The sequence below is a fragment of the Herpailurus yagouaroundi genome, unplaced genomic scaffold, assembly GCF_014898765.1.
Source record: "Herpailurus yagouaroundi ecotype Mexico unplaced genomic scaffold, PumYag 163, whole genome shotgun sequence".
NCBI lineage: Eukaryota > Metazoa > Chordata > Mammalia > Carnivora > Felidae > Herpailurus > Herpailurus yagouaroundi.
The window spans coordinates 14435130-14457134 of NW_024412404.1; the positions used below are offsets into that span (position 1 = coordinate 14435130).

At 38.3% G+C, this 22005-nt stretch overlaps 2 protein-coding genes across 8 annotated transcripts in view; both read right to left on the reverse strand.

The window, feature by feature from the left end:
- The window catches only part of CFAP70 (cilia and flagella associated protein 70), a 113253-nt gene extending 104709 nt beyond the window's left edge, over positions 1-8544 (reverse strand). Inside the window, exons 1-3 of one of the 4 annotated variants that reach the window (XM_040485375.1) lie at positions 8263-8544; positions 6562-6664; positions 5134-5320 (exon numbers count right to left, since the gene is read on the reverse strand). In XM_040485375.1, the coding sequence (XP_040341309.1) occupies positions 5134-5320; positions 6562-6624 (250 nt within the window). In that variant the 5' untranslated portion in view covers positions 6625-6664; positions 8263-8544. Of the gene's footprint in view, positions 1-5133; positions 5321-6561; positions 6917-8122 lie in introns of those variants that run through there. The other 3 variants (XM_040485376.1, XM_040485378.1, XM_040485377.1) reach the window with 3 other exon arrangements.
- Positions 8545-14059: 5515 nt separating this feature from the next.
- Positions 14060-22005, reverse strand: part of ANXA7 (annexin A7) — a 39756-nt gene continuing 31810 nt past the window's right edge. For all 4 annotated transcript variants that reach the window (XM_040485379.1, XM_040485382.1, XM_040485380.1 and 1 more), the window contains 6 exons: positions 21241-21354; positions 20840-21010; positions 18487-18657; positions 18332-18407; positions 17183-17295; positions 14060-15491 (listed from right to left, as the gene is read on the reverse strand). In XM_040485379.1, the coding sequence (XP_040341313.1) occupies positions 15369-15491; positions 17183-17295; positions 18332-18407; positions 18487-18657; positions 20840-21010; positions 21241-21354 (768 nt within the window). In that variant the 3' untranslated portion in view covers positions 14060-15368. The remainder of the gene's footprint in view (positions 15492-17182; positions 17296-18331; positions 18408-18486; positions 18658-20839; positions 21011-21240; positions 21355-22005) is intronic.

The following is a 22005-nucleotide window of genomic DNA, read 5'->3' on the forward strand; positions in this document are numbered from 1 at the left end:
GCATGTGCATGAGCGGAGGAGGGTCAGAGAGAGAGGAGGAGAGAATCCCAAGCTGGTTTTGTGCTGTCAGCACAGAACCCGACATGGGGCTTGATCTCACAAACCATGAGATCATGACCTGAACTGAAGAGTTGGTGATGGGTTGCTCCCTTCCACCTCCCATCAACCCTCAGTTTGTTCTCAGTTTTTAAGAGTCTCTTATGCTTTGGCTCTCTCCCACTCTAACCTCTTTTTTTTTTTTTTTCCTTTCCCTTCTCCATGGGTTTCTGTTCAGTTTCTCAGGATCCACATAAGAGTGAAAACATATGGTATCTGTCTTTCTCTGTATGGCTTATTTCACTTAGCATCACACTCTCCAGTTCCATCCACGTTGCTACCAAGGGCCATATTTCATTCTTTCTCATTGCCACATAGTACTCCATTGTGTATATAAACCACAATTTCTTTATCCACTCATCAGTTGATGGACATTTAGGCTCTTTCCATAATTTGGCTATTGTTGAGAGTGCTGCTGTAAACATTGGGTTACAAGTGCCCCTATGCATCAGTACTCCTGTATCCCTTGGGTAAATTCTTAGCAGTGTTATTGCTGGGTCATAGGGTAGGTCTATTTTTAATTTTCTGAGGAACCTCCACACTGCTTTCCAGAGCGGCTGCACCAATTTGCATTCCCACCAACAGTGCAAGAGGGTTCCCGTTTCTCCACATCCTCGCCAGCATCTATAGTCTCCTGATTTGTTCATTTTGGCCACTCTGACTGGCGTGAGGTGATATCTGAGTGTGGTTTTGATTTGTATTTCCCTGATAAGGAGCGACGCTGAACATCTTTTCATGTGCCTGTTGGCCATCCGGATGTCTTCTTTAGAGAAGTGTCTATTCATGTTTTCTGCCCATTTCTTCACTGGGTTATTTGTTTTTTGGGTGTGGAGTTTGGTGAGCTCTTTACAGATTTTGGATACTAGCCCTTTGTCTGATATGTCATTTGCAAATATCTTTTCCCATTCCGTTGGTTGCCTTTTAGTTTTGTTGGTTGTTTGCTTTGCTGTGCAGATCTCATGGCTTTTTAAAATCTTAGTCTAATAATTCTAATATATCTGTCATTCTGTCATCTTGGTGTTAGCATCTACTGATTTTCTTTTTTAATTCGGTTTCCTTAGGTTCTTGGTATGATGGGTGATTTTCATGCAGTCTTGGACTTTTTGTATGTTATGAAACTCTGAACCTTAAATCATCTGTTTTAGCTGTTGTTGTTGTTTACACTGCTCCAATAGAGGAAGGGGAGGGGCATTGCCCCATTATTGCCAAGTGGAGATAGAAGCATATCTCCACTCAGCCTCTATTGATACTTGAGGGGGACAGCTCCTCATTACTCTTGAGAAGGGGTGGGGGTTCTGGTTCCTTACTTCTTTTCCACTGATACCACAGTGGGTGTAGTCTCATTACAAAGACGAGATGGTGAGTCTCGACCCTACACTAGGCCTCATACTACCACAGTGGGAAGTAAAATGGTTATTTGATACTTGTTAGATTGGGGCAGAAGTCTAGGCTCCCTGTGTGGTCTCCATTAAAAACCACATGGTGAGAGAGAGGTCATGGCTAGATAGCACAAAGGTCCTGGTTTCCTATTTCGTATGCTCTAAAACCACCAGCTGGAGCACCTAATTTCAGCTTTGTGAGAATCCAACTCTACGTCCCCTACCCAGCTTGGGTGTGAGTGGGTCCACATTTTTTTGTGTGTAGTTAGTGTTTGGCTGGAGCAGAGAAGTTACTGTCTAAAAGTTTTGTGTCTTGCTAGGCTGTGCTTTTCCTGGTCTTTTGATTAGAGAAAGCAGACTTCTGTTTTTTATTTGGTCTGCACTCATTCATTCATGTTTCTAGGCTGCTGGCTTCTTCAGCATGAAGTCTGGAATATATAAGGCAAAAAGAAAACCCAAGGAACTCACCACTGCGTCATACCTTATGTCTCAGGTTTCCTTCTTCTTTAAAAAAAATTTTTTTTTAACATTTATTTATTTTTGAGAGAACAAGAGCAGGAGAAGGGCAGAGAGAGAGGGAGACACAGAATCCAAAGCAGGATCCAGGCTCTGAGCTGTCAGCACAGAGCCCAATGCGAGGCTCGAAACCACGAACCATGAGATCATGACCTGAGCTGAAGTCAGATGCTTAACTGACTGAACCACCTAGACGCCCCTCAAGTTTCCTTCTTCTCTCTTCATTGCAGAGTCTCTTATGTTTGTTTTACATATGAAGTCCAGGGTTTGCACCTGTCCTTGGTGAGAGGAATAGGGGAAAGTATATATACTCCACAGGTTCTGTTTTAAATCCTTACTGATTGCTAATGACTGCACTTGAAAGCATAAATTTATCTTAAGTATTACTTTAGCTATGTCCCACAAGTTTTTGATATTTTGTGTTTTACTGTTGATTGACTCTAAATGCTTTACAATTTTTCTTATGATTTCTCCTTTGTCCCATGAATTATACTTAACTACATCTTAAAATTTCCAAATGGATTCTTTTTTTCTGTTTTTGTTATAGATTTCTAATTTTGTTGACTGTTGTATTTTACCCAGAAAACAGTCTGTATGCCATTGATTCTTTGGTATATGGTAGGACTTGCTTTATTGCCCACTGTTTGGCCAGTTTTTATTGTATAAATGTTCCTTGTGTTTTTTTTTTTTTTTTTCAACGTTTATTTATTTTTGGGACAGAGAGAGACAGAGCATGAACGGGGGAGGGGCAGAGAGAGAGGGAGACACAGAATCGGAAACAGGCTCCAGGCTCTGACCCATCAGCCCAGAGCCTGACGCGGGGCTCGAACTCACAGACCGCGAGATCGTGACCTGGCTGAAGTCGGACGCTTAACCGACTGCGCCACCCAGGCGCCCCTCCTTGTGTGTTTTAAGAAAACATGTTATTTAATGATTGGCATAATCCTATGATTACTACTTATTAGGAAAGACTTTTTTCATCTATCCAATGGCTAGACACATATGATGGGGAATGGACTTTTTTTTCTTTTTGAGAGTCTAGGCTGTGGTAAAGGGGGTAGTCTCAGTCTCAACTCCCAACTACCGCAGCCCAAGGTCTTTGTTTGTCTAAGAGCATTAAAACCCAAGTCCCTAGATTTTGCAGTACTGCCCTCTCCCCCAACACCACCACACACCAATAGCAGCTGTTCAAGAGTTCCAGGTTCAGTTCCTGCTTTGCTTCTAGAACAAAGGGCTTGCCCTTTCTTTCTCATGAGTTCAGTGACACATTTAAAACAATGTTCCAGGGGCGCCTGGGTGGCGCAGTCGGTTAAGCGTCCGACTTCAGCCAGGTCACGATCTCGCGGTCCGGGAGTTCGAGCCCCGCGTCAGGCTCTGGGCTGATGGCTCAGAGCCTGGAGCCTGTTTCCGATTCTGTGTCTCCCTCTCTCTCTGCCCCTCCCCCATTCATGCTCTGTCTCTCTCTATCCCAAAAATAAATAAACGTTGAAAAAAAAATTAAAAAAAAAAAAACAAAACAATGTTCCAGTTCTGCTTTTCCCATTTAACATGACAAGGAGGGAGGCAGTTAGGAGACTTGACACTCCTCTTATTTGAGGTTGGGATTAACAGAGAAGCACAGAGCAAAGAAGAAAGAAGTAGAAGAAAGTGGTCAGAGAGCGTGGATCAGATGGATGCCTCCATGGGTTAGGCAAAAGCTAGGAATCACTTTTCTGGAGCAATGCTTCCCAGGAGTCACCCGAGTCTTTTGTTCCTACATGCAGCTTCCTAGGCTCCTCTCCTGGCAATCATGAATTTAGTGTTCTAGGGTGGGACTGTGAAAACTATTTTCTTCCAGAGCCTCAGGTGACTCTTATGGGAAAAAAAAAAAAAAAAAAGGTTTAGAAAGCAACGTTCTAGAGTACTGTATGATTCCCAGGTCTTCCTTCCCTAGGTCTGAGATCTTGGAATCTGTGGTTTTGGCAGGAACCATAGGAGATGTTGCCATTAAAAAAATAACTAAACAAAAATTAAGAGTACAGGTTAAAAAAAAAAAAAAAAAAACCAAGGGGCACCTGGGTGGCTCAGTCGGTTAAGTGACCAACTTCGGCTCAGGTCATGATCTCACAGTTCATGGGTTCGAGTCCCACATCAGGCTCTGTGCTGACAGCTCAGAGCCTGGAGCCTGCTTTGGATCCTGTGTCTGCGTCTCTCTCTGCCCCTCCCCTGCTCGTGCTCTGTTTCTCTCTGTCTCTCAAAAAATAAATAAATGTTAAAAAAAAAATTAGAAAAAAAAAAGCCATAAGACTAGTATACAGACATAAGTACAAAGCAGTCAGAGATAATACTGTGTACTCAGAACCTGTAAAAATGTGGATACAGAAATCATATATTCATTAATTCATTCAACAAACACTTTTTGAGCCCAGTTATGTCCTTTTATGTCTAGGAGCTAGAAATTCTGAAATAAATAAGATACAAACCTGAATTTCAAAAAAAGTGTACAGAAGTACTGTATACAGAAGTACAGACAAGATTGCCAGGTAAAATACAAGATCCCCAATTATTTTTTTTTAAGTTTGTTTATTTGAGAGAGAGCTCATGCACAAGTGGAGGAGGGACAGAGAGAGAGGGAGAGAGAATCCCAATTAGGCTTCTTGCTGTCAGCATGAAGCCCAACATGGGGCTCAATATCACGAACCATGAGATCATGGCCTGTGCTGAAATCAAGGGTTGGACGCTTAACCCATTGAGCTGTCCAGGTGCCCCACAAGCTGCCCAATTAAATTTGAATTTCAGATAACCAATGGATAATTTTTTAATGTAAGTATGTCCCAAATTTTGTTTTTCAGGGTTTTTTTTTTTTCCCCCTAAATCTGTCAACCCTAAATATAGGAATATTTAGGAAAAGCTCTCAACCCAACTCCGGAGGCAAGGGCTGCAAAGTTCAGCCAAATGTCAAAAGGTCTTTGATACAAATTGATTAGAATTAGCAGGCCATGGAGATTGCTGCCAAAAGCAGCTAGGTTTCAAAGTATACCACATTATTCCTAGGTTAAGAAGATAAAGTGTGTTCATTTTCCCCCAAAACAACTACTAAATACCTCGGAATCTCCTTATAACATACTCACATAATTAACATTTTTAGTTCCACAGGACTTACAGAACACAGGTTTGTGGGCGAGGTCATCCAAAGTAATTCCTCCTTCAGGATTGAACTCAAAGCTGCTAGTGAAGTTGTATTTTGCAGTTCCTTCTGGAGAAACCGTAACTTTTGCAGAGTCTCCCAGAACCACTTGACTGAATTCTGCACGAATAAAAGTAACTGGAGTATCTCCTTTAAAACCTTTCTGTTGACAGAAGAATACACTTTACAATTTTACTCGAATAGAGAATTTTCCTATACATCTGGAAACTCATTTTGACTTGACCTAAATAGCATTTTCCGTGTTTTCCTAACAAACTATACCACATATACAAAAAGGTTAGGTAGGTAGAAAGTCATTTAAAAAGTCTAGTTGTAACTAACTGCAACATTCTATTTAAATGCCATTATGTTGGAGGTTTAAAAATAACTTTTCTTGTGTTTACATGATTATAAAAGTATATTGTGAAACATTTGAAAAAGTGAGAAAGCACATGGAAAACAAATCACCTGTAATTTCACTCTAATATGTAAACACTATTAACATTTTAGAATATATTTTTTAGTGCTTTCCAGTGAATATATATGCATGTATGTATGTAAATATATATACAAATATGTACACACATTTATACACACATCTTTTATACATCTTTTAAAACAAAGCAAAATATCATTCATTACATCCTGTTTTGCAATGAGCTTTTGACTTCATAATAGTGAATGAATATCTGCCATTTCATTATTTTGTAATTTTTATAGTTAACTCATATTGTAGTTTTTATTTAAATTCATCAAATGAAATTAATCACAAGAGAAACTCTGGAAGAATTCAGTTATTTTTCAGGAGAAAAGACCTGCGGTCTATGAAAACAAAAATCACTTCTTGTGTCACAGGTAAAATTTAGTATTCAAATTGCCAGGTATTTTACACACATAGTGATTTGACCTGCTGATTATATAGTCGAACAAAAAGGAAAACTGAGAAAGTAGTACCAGTGCAATGTTAAGTAAGACCAGCAGGTCAGGTGTTATAGGAGGGTGCAAAAGCATTTCTCCTGCTGCTGTTTCCAATACATCTTCCCCCAACCTGCAGGTAGATGTTTGACAGGGAAACCTGAACTCAAAGACAAATGTACTTTCTTTTTTTTTTTTTTTTTAATTTTAATTTTTTTTTCAACGTTTATTTATTTTTGGGACAGAGAGAGACAGAGCATGAACGGAGGAGGGGCAGAGTGAGAGGGAGACACAGAATCGGAAACAGGCTCCAGGCTCTGAGCCATCAGCCCAGAGCCTGACGCGGGGCTCGAACTCACAGACCGTGAGATCGTGACCTGGCTGAAGTCGGACGCTTAACCGACTGCGCCACCCAGGCGCCCTGACAAATGTACTTTCAAGAAGAATGAATAAACTAAGGCCTTCTCAGATTTCCAAAGATAACATTACCAAGTCATATCCATCTGTCACAGTGATCTGCACAGGTCTGCTTGTTGATGACACCTGCTCCATATCAGCACTTGGGCAAAGTCCCTCTGGTCTTCTCTGGTCTCTGTAAATATAATGAATCCACCTTTCCCCTCCAGTACCATAGCTGTAGAAGTAGCCATATTATATCATAACCAATACTAGGGGATAACCTAGGAAAATGCCATAGTCCCATCAATGTTTTGTGCCCTTTTCAACCTTTGCAGCTAGACAGGCAGTATTTTACAGAGTTGTTCACAAGGAGGATTACATCAGTTAGCACTAAAATGATCCTTATATGTGTAACTAACCCACAAGCACAAATCATCACAAGACATAGAGGGTAGGAGTGCCATCTCCCTTACTCCCCGCTGCCCCCCACATCTTCCATAGTGTTCTTTGGTAGACTTTTTTTTTTTTTTTTTTTTGATGTGCAAAGTTCCCCTCAATGGTTCCTTAATCTCTCACTTTTACAAAACTATACTTTGAGCACAGGAAGGAAACAGCCATATGGAATAATGGCTAGTCCATTAGCAAAAGTCCTGACATACGTCTTATTTAGTCAATGATATATTTAAATTATTTTACAACATTAAGGACACAATTTCAAAAATTAATTGGATATGTTTAAGAAAGATTTTCTGACTCAATTCAAAGCGGAACTTAAGGCAATTCAAATGTTTACTGAGGGCATACTATGCTGTGTCTAGGAGTGGTGGTACAAAAAAGGAGCTATCTAGTGTCCCCAGGCTATATAATTATTCCACCTCTTCTCAGCTACTCCCTCAACCTTTAGTCATCTAAAACAGGTCACTTGTTTAACACCATGTCTTCAGGCTCAATCACAGCCTAAGTGACCCTGACAATTTTCTTATCAAGTTCACATTTGAAAATGACCTTTTACATCAGTTTTCTTCTTTCCTTTTCAATAGTATCACGGGAATTAGACCTTCACTAGCCTGATCTTGGACAAAAGCCTAATTTCTCTGAGCCTCAGTTTCACCTTCTGTAAAATATATAATTTAACTTCTGATGTTTTGTTGTGAATATCCACTAAAACTGCTTAACCTATGAAGCACCGCACAAGTGGTATTATTAATACGCACTGCTTTTCCTGAATGCTCAAATACTCCCTTACATACAAGGAATCTCTCTCGTATTTACAGTCTCTGAGTGCCCGGCACTATGCCTTGTCTTAGCGGCGTATTTACTGAATAATGAATGCAAGAAATCTGGCTAGTTACAAGTGATAGTCAGGGCAGTCAGTGGGAGTCGGGGAGGGGCGCTCCTGTTGCCCCCAGCCGACCTGCACTTCTTGTCATATCGCTCCTAAGAAAATGTAAGGTAACAGTCAAATCAGAAAAGGTTTGATGAAGGAAACCATGTGAAGGGGTGTGGTCTGGGGACACAGGCTTAGCGCCCGCTTACTGCCGGAGACCTCGGCGCAGAGCCAGAAAGGGGTCTAAGTCTGGATTCAGGTGGGAGGTCCGGGGTTAGCGGTAGCTCCTGCGCCTAGCAGGGTCGGTGGCATTTAAGTCTGTACCCGAGTGCACTGCGTTGGGATGCGGTCCCAGCGTTTCACTCTGGCTGTAGCTGAAGAGAAGCTGTAACGGGGTGTGGTCGCAGGTCCACGAAGGAGAGATCGGGGGGCAGAGGGTTTCGGAGGAATTATAGCCGTCTTACCTGAGGCAGCCACAATTGCGTTACCCGCAACTATAGTAACTAACTACCTCTCGCGAGAACTTAGTTCTGGCATTCTTTACAAGTTTATCCCTAAGACTCGCGGTAATGGTTTCTGTGGGGGAAACAGCTGTCTGCGCCTGCGCTCCAGGAACTAGGCGCTTGAGTAGCAGTTTCTGTGGCCATGTTCGCGGTTGCAACTTTGCTTTAACTTAACTGCAACGTTTTCTAACTTTGGATTTTGTTTTCTCGACCTTTTCCTTTCAATATCCCTACATAAATAGTTGGAAAACCAAGAGGAAATTTACTTAAAGATAAAATAAAAGCCTTTATTACACGGCTTTGAAAACCGGTCATTTAAATCTTTCTCCATGAAAAATGCAGATGAGTTATTTTAAAAGTGAGCCTCTCACACACTGTTGGTGAGAGTGCAAAACAGTCCTACTTCTGGTGCTCAATACTTATACAATAAATAGACTAAGTATATAATACTAATCCAAAGTTTTAATACATTTGAAAACACCAAGAGTTTTGGAATAGTAAAATCGCAAAAACGTGGAAACGGCCCAAGTGCCCGTCAGTGGATGAGTGGATGACCAAATTGATTATATAGTCACAAAATAGCATATTACAAAGCAGTCTACATGAATTAACTGCAACTACACGTGGATGGGTTTTAGCAACATACATACTTTCAAATGTTGCAATATTAAGAGGCATTTTGAAGGGGCTCCCACTGGTTAAATTTGGGCGCCAAAATAAACAATGATAATAATTACAGTCCATTGAGTAAAATAGGGATACACAAGTTCACATGAATATAAATAAATGGAGAGAGCTCCTAACAGAATGCCAACCCAATAAGAAAGAGGAAATGATGGAAACAGAGAATTACCATTTGGCACACACTATATAAGTGGATGCTAAAGTTGGTGAGAGGAGATTTGATGAGAAGAGAATATTGGCATGATTTTGGAATACCAATCAATTACAAAGGGGAAATTGTGAAATGAAACCAACAATATCATGTGGTTGAGGTTAACATCACCAGGATTGGGAGGAGTCTACATTGCATGCCTCCTGATGAGACTCACTGGGAAAAAGAAAGCATCATTTTGTGCTATTCCTGCCATCAGAGAGACTCAGGTTTTAGGCCACCCTCTTGAAAGTACGTACTCTTTAAAACTGTCAAAGACATGAAAGACTGGGAACTGTTCCAAAGGAGTCTGAAGATATATGCCAGCTACATGCAATATGTATTCCTGTATAGTATTTTGGACCAGAAAAGAGACATTGTTGTGACAGTGGGCAAAATTTGAATGGGCTTAATGGATTGGATGGTAGTGTACCAAAACTGAGTCCCTGATATGGAAGTTTGTTTGCTTTTATATAGGACACTATTTAGAGGAAAATACACAACAGGGTGTTTAGGAGTGTTGGAACATCAAGTCTGTAGTTTGCTTTGTCCACCCTCAAAATGTCCAGAAAAGGACTAATAGTAAGGAATATATGCATATGCACATATACATGTAAACAAAGTGATCAATGAAGCAATAAGGTGTTAACTATATGAGAATATGGGTGAAAGAGATGTGGAAATTCTTTGCTCTGTTTTGGCAACTTTTCTGTACACTTAAAATTATTTCAAAAATTATTAAACTATACACACACACACATACTACTCCCATTGGAAATGTCTTAGGATACAAAACTACCACAGCCAAATTTTAAAAATAAATTTTATTTGTTATAAACATATTAAAATTATAAAATTTAAGAAAAAAATCTTTTAAATGTTGCAGTGTTATTAGTAATTAAAACAAATAGACCTATGGAACTACTGAGTAATTTCTCTCTGGATTTTTTCCCAGGTGAGAGCTCTGAGTGAATTAGTACTGAGAGAGCCATCCTACCTTGCCCACGAAATACTTTTTTACATAATAAGCAAGGGTTACGGCCAAGTCTTTGTTAGGGAACTGTTCTAGATCACTCATGATGCCAAGGCAAGAAAGGATAAATAACAGGTGTCACTTCCTTAAACATAATTAACCCTTTATCATTAGACTGTGGAATGCCTGATGGTAAAACCTTGTGTTATATAGTTCTTTTATTCTCCTGGAATGCATAGCAGTGACCACTCTGAATTTCATGTAATCCTTACAAGGAAAGGCATTCAAATGTTTTTTGACAGATTTAAAACATCAACTTTGCAAGAAAACAAGGAAAAGGCCCTTTTTAGTGCCACAGAAAATACAACAGTACCGAGAATCAGAATTAAGTCATCTACATATACAAACCAATTTGGGGGACAAAAAAAGTTCTATCATCTAATAAAATTCAAACTTTAGTTTGGGTTTCAGAAACCTCCACTAGATGACTCACTATCCCAACAAACTCCTTTCACATTATTCCAAAAAAATTGTTTCTAATTAGCTAATCTGTTATTTCCAGTCAATTTATTTCTGACATTCATTAATACAATCAAATGTACTGCTCATCCTCAAATTGATTTAGAAAGTCAAAGTAATCACTGTCAACATCCCTGATGGATATTTTGCAGAAATGGACAAGCTGATTCTAATATTCATATGAAGGGGTGCCTGGGTGGCTCAGTTGGTTGAGCGTCCGACTTCAGCTCAGGTCATGATCTCACAATTTGTGGGTTCGAGCCCTGCGTCGGGCTCTGTGCTGATAGCTCAGAGCCTGAAGCCTGCTTCAGATTCTGTATCTCCCTCTCTCTCTGCCCCTCCCCTGCTTACACTGTCTCTGTCTCTCAAAAACAAACAAACATTAAAAAAAATTAAAAAATAAAATAAAATTCGTATGGAAATGCAAGAGAGCCAGAATAGCAAACGCAATGTTGAAAAAGAACATAGTTGGAAGACTCACACTTCCCAATTTATAACTTATTACAAAACTACATTTATCAAGTATTAAGTGTAGCTTAATCAAGGCATAAGGATAAACATATAGACAAATGGAATACAGTTGAGAGTTCGGAAATAAAGTAAGAGTGCCATGACAATTCAGTGGGAAAAGAATAGTCTTTCCAACAAATGATGGTGGGACAACCATATATCAAAATGCGAAACAAATAAGTTGAACACCTTCACACCATTTATAAAAATGAACTAAGACCTAAATGTAAAAGCTAAAAACATTAGAATATTAGAAGAGAACATAGGGGTAAATCATGTTAACCTTGCATTAGACGATTGTTTCTTAGACATGACACTGAAAGTACAAGCAACCAAAGAATAGAAAAACTGGAATCAGAATTTTAAAGTTTTGTGCTTTAAAATCAGGGGCGCCTGGGTGGCGCAGTCGGTTAAGCGTCCGACTTCAGCCAGGTCACGATCTCGCGCGGTCCGTGAGTTCGAGCCCCCCGTCGGGCTCTGGGCTGATGGCTCAGAGCCTGGAGCCTGTTTCCGATTCTGTGTCTCCCTCTCTCTCTGCCCCTCCCCCGTTCATGCTCTGTCTCTCTCTGTCCCAAAAATAAATAAACGTTGAAAAAAAAAATTTAAAAAAAAATCAAAGAACACCAGCAGAAAAGTAAAAAAGGGGCACCTGGCTGGTTCAGTCCATACAGCATGCAACTCTTGATGTGGGGTCATGAATTTGAACCCCATGTTGGGTATAGAGATTACTTAAAAAAAAAAAAAAAAAAAAAAAAACTTAAAAAAAAAAGGAAAAAGGCAGTCCACAGGAGAAAATCTTTGTAAATATATATTGTGTGGGTATATAATTTTTTGTGTATTATATTTTCTATCTTAAAAAACTTTTCTGACTGGGGAGTGACTGCCTTCTCCCTGGTTAGCCCATTCAGAGACAGCAAAGGCCCCCAACTAGGAGCATGCCTTTGACATGCAAACTAACCAATCCAGAGCCTTACCTCTTACGTTTGGCCCTGCACCCGAGGAGGCAATATTCCTCTACTTTAATTATCCTAGAGCCAGGTAAGAGGACACTAGAGACCACCCATATAGCTCAAAAATTACCAAAATTATTCAAACTAGCCAATACTGAATTATTTATCCTATCCAACTTTGCTTCTCCCTTAGAAACCCCAATAAAGGTCATGGCCTAAGCATTCCCCCCTGGCCCTCCTCCTGACCACCCTGGTATCTTTCCCATATGGCCCTGTGTGTGCAGTGCCTCTGGTCTCTAGAAAGTTTGAATATAATAATGTTCTTGAGCCTCTCTTGTGTCTCCTCTTATGGCTGAACCTAAACTGACTTCATAAAAGCACATAGAAGCATACAAAATAAAATAATATCTGATAAGGGTCTACTACACAGAATATATAAATAACCCTTACAACAATAAAGAGACAAATAACCCAATTTTAAAATGGAAAAAGTATTAGAAAACATTTTTCCAAAGAAGATATGCAAATGGCCAATTAGCACAAGAAAGGGAAATACAAATCAAAGCCACAATGAGAGGTCATTTCACATCCACTTGGCTATAATCAAAGAGACAGATAATGATAGTGGTGAGGATAAAGAGAAATTTAGTAAAAAAAAAAAAAAAAAAAAAATTTTGGAAACTGGGATCACTGCTGGTAGGATTGTAAAATGGTGCAGCTGTTGGAAAACAGTCTGGCAGATCCTCAGAAAGCTAAATATAAAGATAGTATATCATTCAGCAATTCCACTCCTAGTTCCATGGCCAAGAGAACCGAAAACATGTGTCCACATAAAAACTTGTACATAAATGTTCACAGCAACATTATTCATAATAGTTAAAAGGTAAAAACAACCCAAATGTCCATCTGTTGATGAATGGACAAAAAAAAATGTGTGTCCTTGTTACAGTGGATTATTTAGCCTTAAAACAGAATGAAGACTGATTCATACCACAACACAGATGGACCTGAAAAAACAGTATGCTAATTGAAAGAAGCCAGACACAAAGGGTCACATATTTAATGATTCCATTCATATGAAAAGTCCAAAATTGGCAAGTCCATAGAAAGACAAAGTAGATTAGTGATTGCCACGAGCTGGACAGGAGGAGGGGGAATGAGGAGTGACTACTGATAGGTACAAAGTTTCTTTTTGGGTGATAAGAATGTTCAAAATTGATTATAGTGATGATTGCACAGATTTGTGAATATGCTAAAAACCACCGAGTTGTACACTTTAAAAAGGTGAATGGTATATGAATTATATCTAATTTTCAAAAGGTTTAAAAAATATATTTTATTGATCATATCTTTTCTTTCCTTAATACCTTACCCCCATTTCTCATCTTTACCAAATCTCATCACTGTTACTTTTTTAAAACCTACATCCAAACTGAACTTTTTCAGTGATACTTTTATTTTTTTATTTTATTTTATTTATTTTTTTTTTAAATTTTTTTTTCAACGTTTTTTAATTTATTTTTGGGACAGAGAGAGACAGAGCATGAACGGGGGAGGGACAGAGAGAGAGGGAGACACAGAATCGGAAACAGGCTCCAGGCTCCGAGCCATCAGCCCAGAGCCTGACGTGGGGCTCGAACTCACAGACCGCGAGATCGTGACCTGGCTGAAGTCGGACGCTCAACCGACTGTGCCACCCAGGCGCCCCAGTGATACTTTTAAAATATATGTTTATATATTTTTGAGAGGGAGATACTGCAAGTAGGGGAGAGGTGGTGAGAGAGAATCCCAAGCAGGCTCCTCACTATCAGCGCAGAGCTCCATGTGGGGCTCGATCCCACAAACCGTGAGATCATGGCCTGAGTCGAAATCAAGAGTCGGACGTTTAACCAACTGAGCCACCCAGGCAACCCTCAATGATACTTTTTTTTTAAAAAGTAATTAACATCCATCTTAACCCATTATCCTTCTACTCATGTATCTTACCTTATGCTACAATCGTACATAGGTCTATCTAAGAGTAAGGTTGTATCTTATGCCAACTTATATGCCCCTTGGTATTTACACAAAACTGTTCATTGAATTATAATTCATATTTACTATTCTTCTCCTCAGTTCTTAGTACAATCATTCATAAAATCTATTAAATTTCTGCTTTGTGCCAGGGAGCTTCACACAAAGAACTACGGTTCTCCTCTCAGCAGAATTTATAATCTAACATTTACTACTTTTTTTTGGTGTCTTTTTATTTAGAACCTCCCGTATATTATAAATTTCCTTCCTTCATATTTCTCCTGGCTACCCATTATAATGCTCAATATACTCAATAAGTAATTGCTCAGTACTGGGGGTAAACCAATGGGTGTTGCAATCATCCTCCTTTACCACTAACTGAGCTCCTGAACACTTCTCCAAAGAGCTAGCACTCAATTTTCCCAGTGATGCTTTAAGCTTCATTCACTCATTAACTGAACACCTCCTACATGTGAAGCTTCACTTTCTTGAATCATGATTAAATTACAACTAATTCTTAAAGTCATAATTTTTTTTTTTACACTTGATCTTAGCCAAAAGGCCGAGAAGCTATTTCATAATTTTTTTTTAAAGCCAAGGGCCAATAAAGATCTTTAGAGAATTTTAGTAGACAAAAAAAAGTAGACTATATATTTTATGCACATAAACATATAATCCCTTTTTAAAAAGTTGTTACAGGCAATACTCATCTATTCACTATGTGGAAAGTTTAGTGTTTATAAATATAAAATACCAATTTATGTAAAATAAGATGCAAATTACTCTTCTATGTCAAAAGAGCTGAATTTTTTTAAAATATAGTTTTGATATACTACCAACTATAACTGTCCAATGGACCTATGGGGCTTTGGAAGGCAGAGTTTCAGCAACTTTTTTTTTATTCATCATTATTACACAGAATTAGAGATTGCTGTGATTTTTATTCAATTTGGGACCCTGATTAGAGTAAGAACAGTGAGAATTATGCCTTACAAATATCGCGTTAATACTACATCATCGTGATATGGCTTCACGTTGATTGTATATAGAGAAAAAAATAACATTGGAATTAAGGCAATAACCACATGTGCAAACCAAGCACAATACCCTGACACAATGCTTAGTAAAAAGCTCTTTTGGTTTGATGATGGTTGATATTGCTGCATGCAGGTCAGTCACTGCTTTGAAGGATATGCTGTGAAGAGCTTCGTTTATTTAAAAATCCCTCCTACTGGCCCACAATGGCCAGCAGAAGCCTTCGGTAATCTCCACTTGTGTCACTTACAATCATTGTGCTCAGGGTCTTCTGATACATCTGTTTGAACATCTGTTTTATTTGTACAAGATCAATCTGCATGCAAGAGATGATATTTTTGATGTTAGAAAAAAGCTGTTAAGAGAAAACTGGTATTATTAGAATTATTCTTTAATAGTGAAAAGAATATAATTATAATCAAAGCAGAGAGGGAAAAAAAACACACCAAGTGACTGACATTTAATAGCTAGCATTTATACCACTGCTAGCATCACCCTATGAAGGGCTAATTTACTGTTCTGTAAAAATATTGAATAAGGGTGGTACTAGTCTCATCTATTATTCCAAAAAATACTGGTGATTTAAAAACCATTTAAAAAATAATAAAACCATTTGATAGAATGGTTATTATCAAAAACAGAAAATAACAAGTGTTAGCAGGATGTAGAGAAATTGGAACCCTTGTGCACTGCTGGTAGGAATGTAAAACAGTATAGCTGCTGTAGAAGAAGATATGGTGATTCCTCAAAAAAAATAAAATAGAACTACCATACGATACAGCAGTTCCACTTTCAGGTATGTACACAAAGTGAAAGCAAAGACTCAAGCAAATATTTGTACACCAGTGTTCATACTAGCCAAAGGTGAAAGCAACCTGTCAATTGACAGATGAATAAACAGAAGGTATTGTATACATACAATGGAATACTAGTCAGCCTTAAAAAGGAAAGAAATTCTGACACATGCTACAACATGGATGAACCTTGAAAATGTTATGCTAAGAAAGAAGCCAGTCACAAATGGATAAATACTGTATGATTCCACTTATACAAGGTACCTAGGGTAGTCAAATTCATAGGAAGAGAAAATAGAATGGTGGCTGGTGGTTGCCAGGGGCCGGGGAGAAAGGAGAATGGTAAATTATTGTTTAATAGGCGTATAGATTTTTAGTTTTGCAAGGTGAAAAAGTTGTGGTGGTATGGTTGTACAACAACGTGAATGTACGTAATGTCACTGGAATGCATACTTTAAAATGATTAAAATGGTAAGTCTTATGTTGTATATATTTTATTACAATTTAAAGAAAAGATCGTGCTTAGAAAATTTAGGTCTAAGTACAAATACACAACTTTTTAAAAAACATCATATGATGGTTGTCTTTTTAAAAATGATTTACCTTCTCTAGTATAATTTAGTGGCATAGGTTTTCTTTCAATTAAGAAAGAACTCTAATAAATATACAAAGTCAAAGAAAGGAAAATATTTGAGGTGTATTTGGGTAAAGAGATAAAGATAAATTTTTAAAAATTATTTTATAATTAAAAGCTATGCTAAATGTCGAGAATTTTATTATCCAATAGGATTAATCTTTCACAAAATTTTTTACATTAGCAAAATGAAAATGAAAAGATATATATTTTCCAACTTGATATAACCCAGTATTCTCTGCAGACCTCCTCAAGTAGGAAAAATTCTTGGCACTGGCTACACTGAGACACAGTCATCTGTTGCACTAACTTAAGCCTCTCTCACAGCATGAGGAGAATGAACACTGTACTTCACACAGCCTCCACCAGTAGTGACAAAGGAACTCTTACTTATTTATTTAGTACATGAAATTTATTGTCAAATTGGTTTCCATACAACACCCAGTGCACATCCCAACAGGTGCCCTCCCCAATGCCCTTTCTTAACATCATTCCAAGGGACTGACAACCTGCTGAGGAACTTTCAGGAAATTAACATTCAAAATCAAGTAAGATCAGACAAAAAAAAGAAAGCCTCACCTCACTTCGAGTGACCACAATCCTGACCAGGGTGGAGTCATCTGTGCCGGCACCTTTCATAGAATAGTAGAGCCTCTCAGCAAAGAAGGCAGGGCGGTTCAGGGCACACTGCACTGCAAGTTAGAGATACTTCACACATGATGCCTTGACAAAGGTATCCATGCTCCAGCTTCATTTATCACTTCTAGCCTGCCTTTGATCATTTTCTATAGAATTTTCTGAGAAATTTGAGGTGATGTTCTCCCTCTTGATTTTTTTCTCAGAATCCATCTTTCTAGCCACATTAGATGGGCTACCCTCAATTCTAGAGGATTCCCTCTAATAAATCCCATTTTCTTTCCATAGATGCAATAGCTTACACTCTTTACATTTTTTTCCCTTCAAGTGAGAAAATCTATAGCAACTGTGGCCAATAATACCTTACTTAAAAAGGAATAATGACTGAAATCTGAATTCTACAAGTCTGAGAGAAGGATAGGAGATACATTCCAGTATGAAAATGAAAACAGATTTGAGCCAAGATTTGAGAATGGTAATAAGTCTGACACATTTTCTCTTAGGAAAATTAACAGCAAAGTCTTTTCCTGCAAATGGTAGAGGTATAGTAACTGTACATTATTACTTTAGTTATAATTACTATAGTAATATTTGTAAGACACTCAATTGCTAATACCACATGTGTTCCTAATACTCTCTTTAGTCATATATTCTCCAGGAGAATTAAATTTCCATTTCATCGGACATCTCAAAGAACACCAGAAACTGGGTTTTTGATTTCAAAAGGGAAAAGGGTCTCTTTGGATTGAGTATTTGAAAGATGTTTTTGGGAGCTCAAAATGACACTTTGTGTGATGTCACTTATAGTTCCTTAGGGCTTTCCATTCACTTTAATGGAACTGCTACATCTACTGTATATTCTTGTTTAATCCTCATGAAGGGCATACAGAATAAAGACCAACGAATTCCAAAACAACCCTATTCGATCACACCACCACCATTCATAAGGAATTGTATATAAAACATGGGATTAGCTCAGCCTCTAAGCAGATTCCCAGAAGGCTATATTAAGCATCATCACTTAATGGGAACAACTAGTCAAAGCCTCATTCATTTACAAACAAAACAAAGCAAAACATAAAAGTATCTTACAGATGGTCTTCAAACCACTTTCAACATTTCCGGAAAATTCACGGGCAACACTACTTAGTAAATCTCGATTAGCCACCTTCAAACAAAAAACACAAGGGTTAAAATATTTTCACAACTTAAAACAGAAGCCAGATCTTCAAAAGAAAAGCTCATACCCTGGAATAAGCCTCCATGGTAGCTTTCAGCTGAGGAAAGCTTCTTGTGGCAAGAATCATGTTAAAGCAAGATTCATCTGTCCCTAGTCTCCCCTCACCAGCTTGATAGAGACGTTGAGCATCTTCCTGAGCCAGCTGGTGGTTAACATTCTGATTCTCATCACGATTTCCCTGCAAAAGAGGAAGGCAAGACTTGGAAGATGTGACACAAGTTCTATTAAAATCCTCCCCCACCAAAAAAAAAAAAAAAAGAAAAAGAAAAACATCTTTTCTAGGATATATAAACTACCATTCAAATGAAGAAATTATAATTCTCCTTAGCTGGGATTTAAGATCAATATGCATTATACTGAGTTCCACTTTGTATTCATTTATGCAGCTAAAATGTATGGAGCACTTGTTTTGTGTGAGGCTGTATTAGGTTCTCCAGAGAAAGAGTACCTATAGGATATGCAAGGTGGTAGGGACACAAGAAGACAAGGTCCCTGCCCTCAAAGAATTTAAGTCAAGGGAGGGAGTATATAATATGGAGCTTCATGAACTTCCTTTCCTTCAGTCAAGTGAAATCTTAATATTTAAGTTCTATTATGAATGTAGACATAAAAATGACACATGAGCTTTTAGGAAGAAGCTACAAATGACTCAAGTTCTGCCGGACTGTGCCAATTTGTACACCAAATTTTCGCTGGGATGGGAGTGAAAGAAGGAGAGAGCGAGAGAGAAAGCCGTGGGCCTGAACAAGAGCAAAGCCTAGATGGGCATTTGGTTTCTCTCAAAAACACAAACCCAAATGAAGGAAAAGCTGCCCTCTAAAGTCTTGGTGTCAGTCTGAGGAACACAATAGACAAGTGTTCCTTAAAGGTGAGAAACTGTATTCTGAACACAATGGAGAGGTGTTCCTTACAGGTGAGAAACTATTTTGAAGAGCAGTGGGCACAAGAAATAAGCAGAAGCATATTCTAAATGAGAGACTAAAGATAGCACACGGGAAAAGATGCTCAGGAAAAACTTCCCAGATGATTGCCTTTGGATTCAAACACACAAAAACCAGTCTCATTTTCCTGAGAAGCCATTCTTCTGCTCACTCCCTTTAAGAGGTCTCTTTACTTTGTAAAATAGCTGGGCCTTGAACTCTGCATAAAGAGACTTGGCACCTCATGTAGTCTTTTTTTTTTTTTTTTTTAAGTAGTCTCCATGCCCAACGTGGGGCTTAAACTCACGACCCTGAGATCAAGAATCACATGCTCTACCAACTAAGCCAGCCAGGTGCCCTTCATGTAAAAAATAATCATTTTTTAGCATTAAATCCCTGTTCCTGTTTTGTCTTCTTGCTGTTGTTTTTCTTCTTGTTGTTTTTCAATGCTAATCTATTTCCCTACTCTGTTATTCCATTGTAGGTAAATTCAATTTCTTCCCACCCATTTGCTTTCTCATTTCCACATTCACTCACTTTGGCACACTGTGTTTTCTGGAACTATCTTCCTTTTGCTCTGAAGAGCCTGACTTCTGCTTTCCTATCCCTCAAGACTGCCCAGCTTTGTATACTAGCAGGATAGCCAATAACTCCTGACACTGAATCAGTGTGCTTGTCTTTTCAAGTAGACCCTCATCATCTCATTCTAAGTATGCTTATAGTATCATTCCAAATACCCTATCTGGATAATTTTCCATCACTTCTCCAGCACATCTGGGGAATCAGAATAAGGAAGGTGCTAATCACATTACTGTGAACTCTGAGAAAAGTTTCTGCATCTCTGGCTCTCCTCACAGTTTTCACCTCTTACAGCACTTCCATGGAAGTCCTGCATATCGTCAGTTGATGGCCCAATTTAACTGGCAGTACAATGCTAAATTTGCAAGTATCAGATTCAGGGACACCTGGGTGGTTCAGTCAGTTAAGTGTCTGACTTCGGCTCAGGTCACGATCTCACAGTTCATGAGTTCAAGCCCTCCATCAGGCTCTCTGCTCTCAGTGCAGAGCCTGCTTCGGATCCTCTGTCCCCCCCGCCCCCACCCCTGCCATCTCTCTCTGCCTCTCTTTCTCTCAAAAATAAACTTAAAAAAAAAAAAAAAAAAAAAGAAGTATGAGATTCATCCTAAGACAAAGAGCCAAGCTGATTTCTGATTCCATATAACGTTAAAGAGGTTAATTTCTAATCTCTTACAAACCTAGATCTGCGGAAATAAATCTCAATAGTGACTGCAAAGAAATTTGAACATTGGATTCTGTGCTACCCCTCTTAAAGATGTCAAGATTCCAAGGGGCTAAATATGAAAAGGAATAAAGAATGCTCCCTGATAATACAAAGTGAAGAATGTTCCCTCCATCAATATATATTCATACTATACTCACTTGGCACATGGATACAAGTAAACGTTCAAAATGTCCTGATGTATCTGATCTAATGTCCTTTTCAAGGTCTTGTCCAAATTCTGATTGATAACATCTGACAATTTCTCGGATTTCCTGATTTGTTCTTGTGCACAAAATTTCAATCAATACACGTTCCTGAGTTCCTGCTCCCTATGTGAAATGAAGAAAGTGAGACTTATACAAAAGAAAAACAAAATAACAGAAAATAATTAAATCTTACTAGTTCATCAAATACTTCTTTGGCCTCCAGACCTAAAAAGCTCTATTTATTCAGATGATAAGATACAACATACTGATTTAGCTGTCACTGTAAACTGCCATAATTGGTGGGGTTTTACATTTAAAATAGGATAAAATATACAAAGTAAGTGACACAGTACCTTCATTGCATTCCGTAAACTCCAGGCATCATAATATGTAGGTGGCATGAATAGGGCAAGGATCAGTTCTTCCATATTTCCACTTAACTCTGATTTGAGGTCTTTGATTAAATCCTATTTAATTACAAATACAAACTAATTATGTGTGCTCTCCAAATTTTGCTGCTTAAATTTTTTAAACATGGAAAAGTGGAATTGAACTGCTTTATGAAAACCTAAATTTCAAATTTGAGTAGCATATACTAAGAAACAAGTAAATATATACATTTCAAGTTTGTATTTTAAAGCAGATGTATTTTATTCACTCTACCAATAAACAATAACAAATTCCTACTATAGTTCCACCACTATACCAGGTACAAAGACAGAGATATGAAATAAAAAAATCATTCAAATGAACAAAATAATAAGCAGGTATTTACTTAGTGTAAGAAACTGTTCTTGTTCTGTGTGGAAGCAGGAAACATCATTGTGTTCTTCTGTGGAAAGATAAGGTAAACCCCTAAAAAGAGATAGTATACGGCAGCCTATACTTAAGTAGCACATAAATAAACAGCAGAAAAAGCTCAAACAAGAGAAGTTAAAGTGGGCTAGAAAGCCCAAAGAAAGCTTCTAGTCCAGATCTTGAAGAGTATGTAAAATTAGCAAGCAAAGAGGAAGGAGAAAGACATATCAGGCAAGAAGGAAGAACACAAATGAGAAACACAAACATGGTTCCCAGGCTTGACCATGCACTCAAATCATCCGTGGAATTATTTGAGAAGA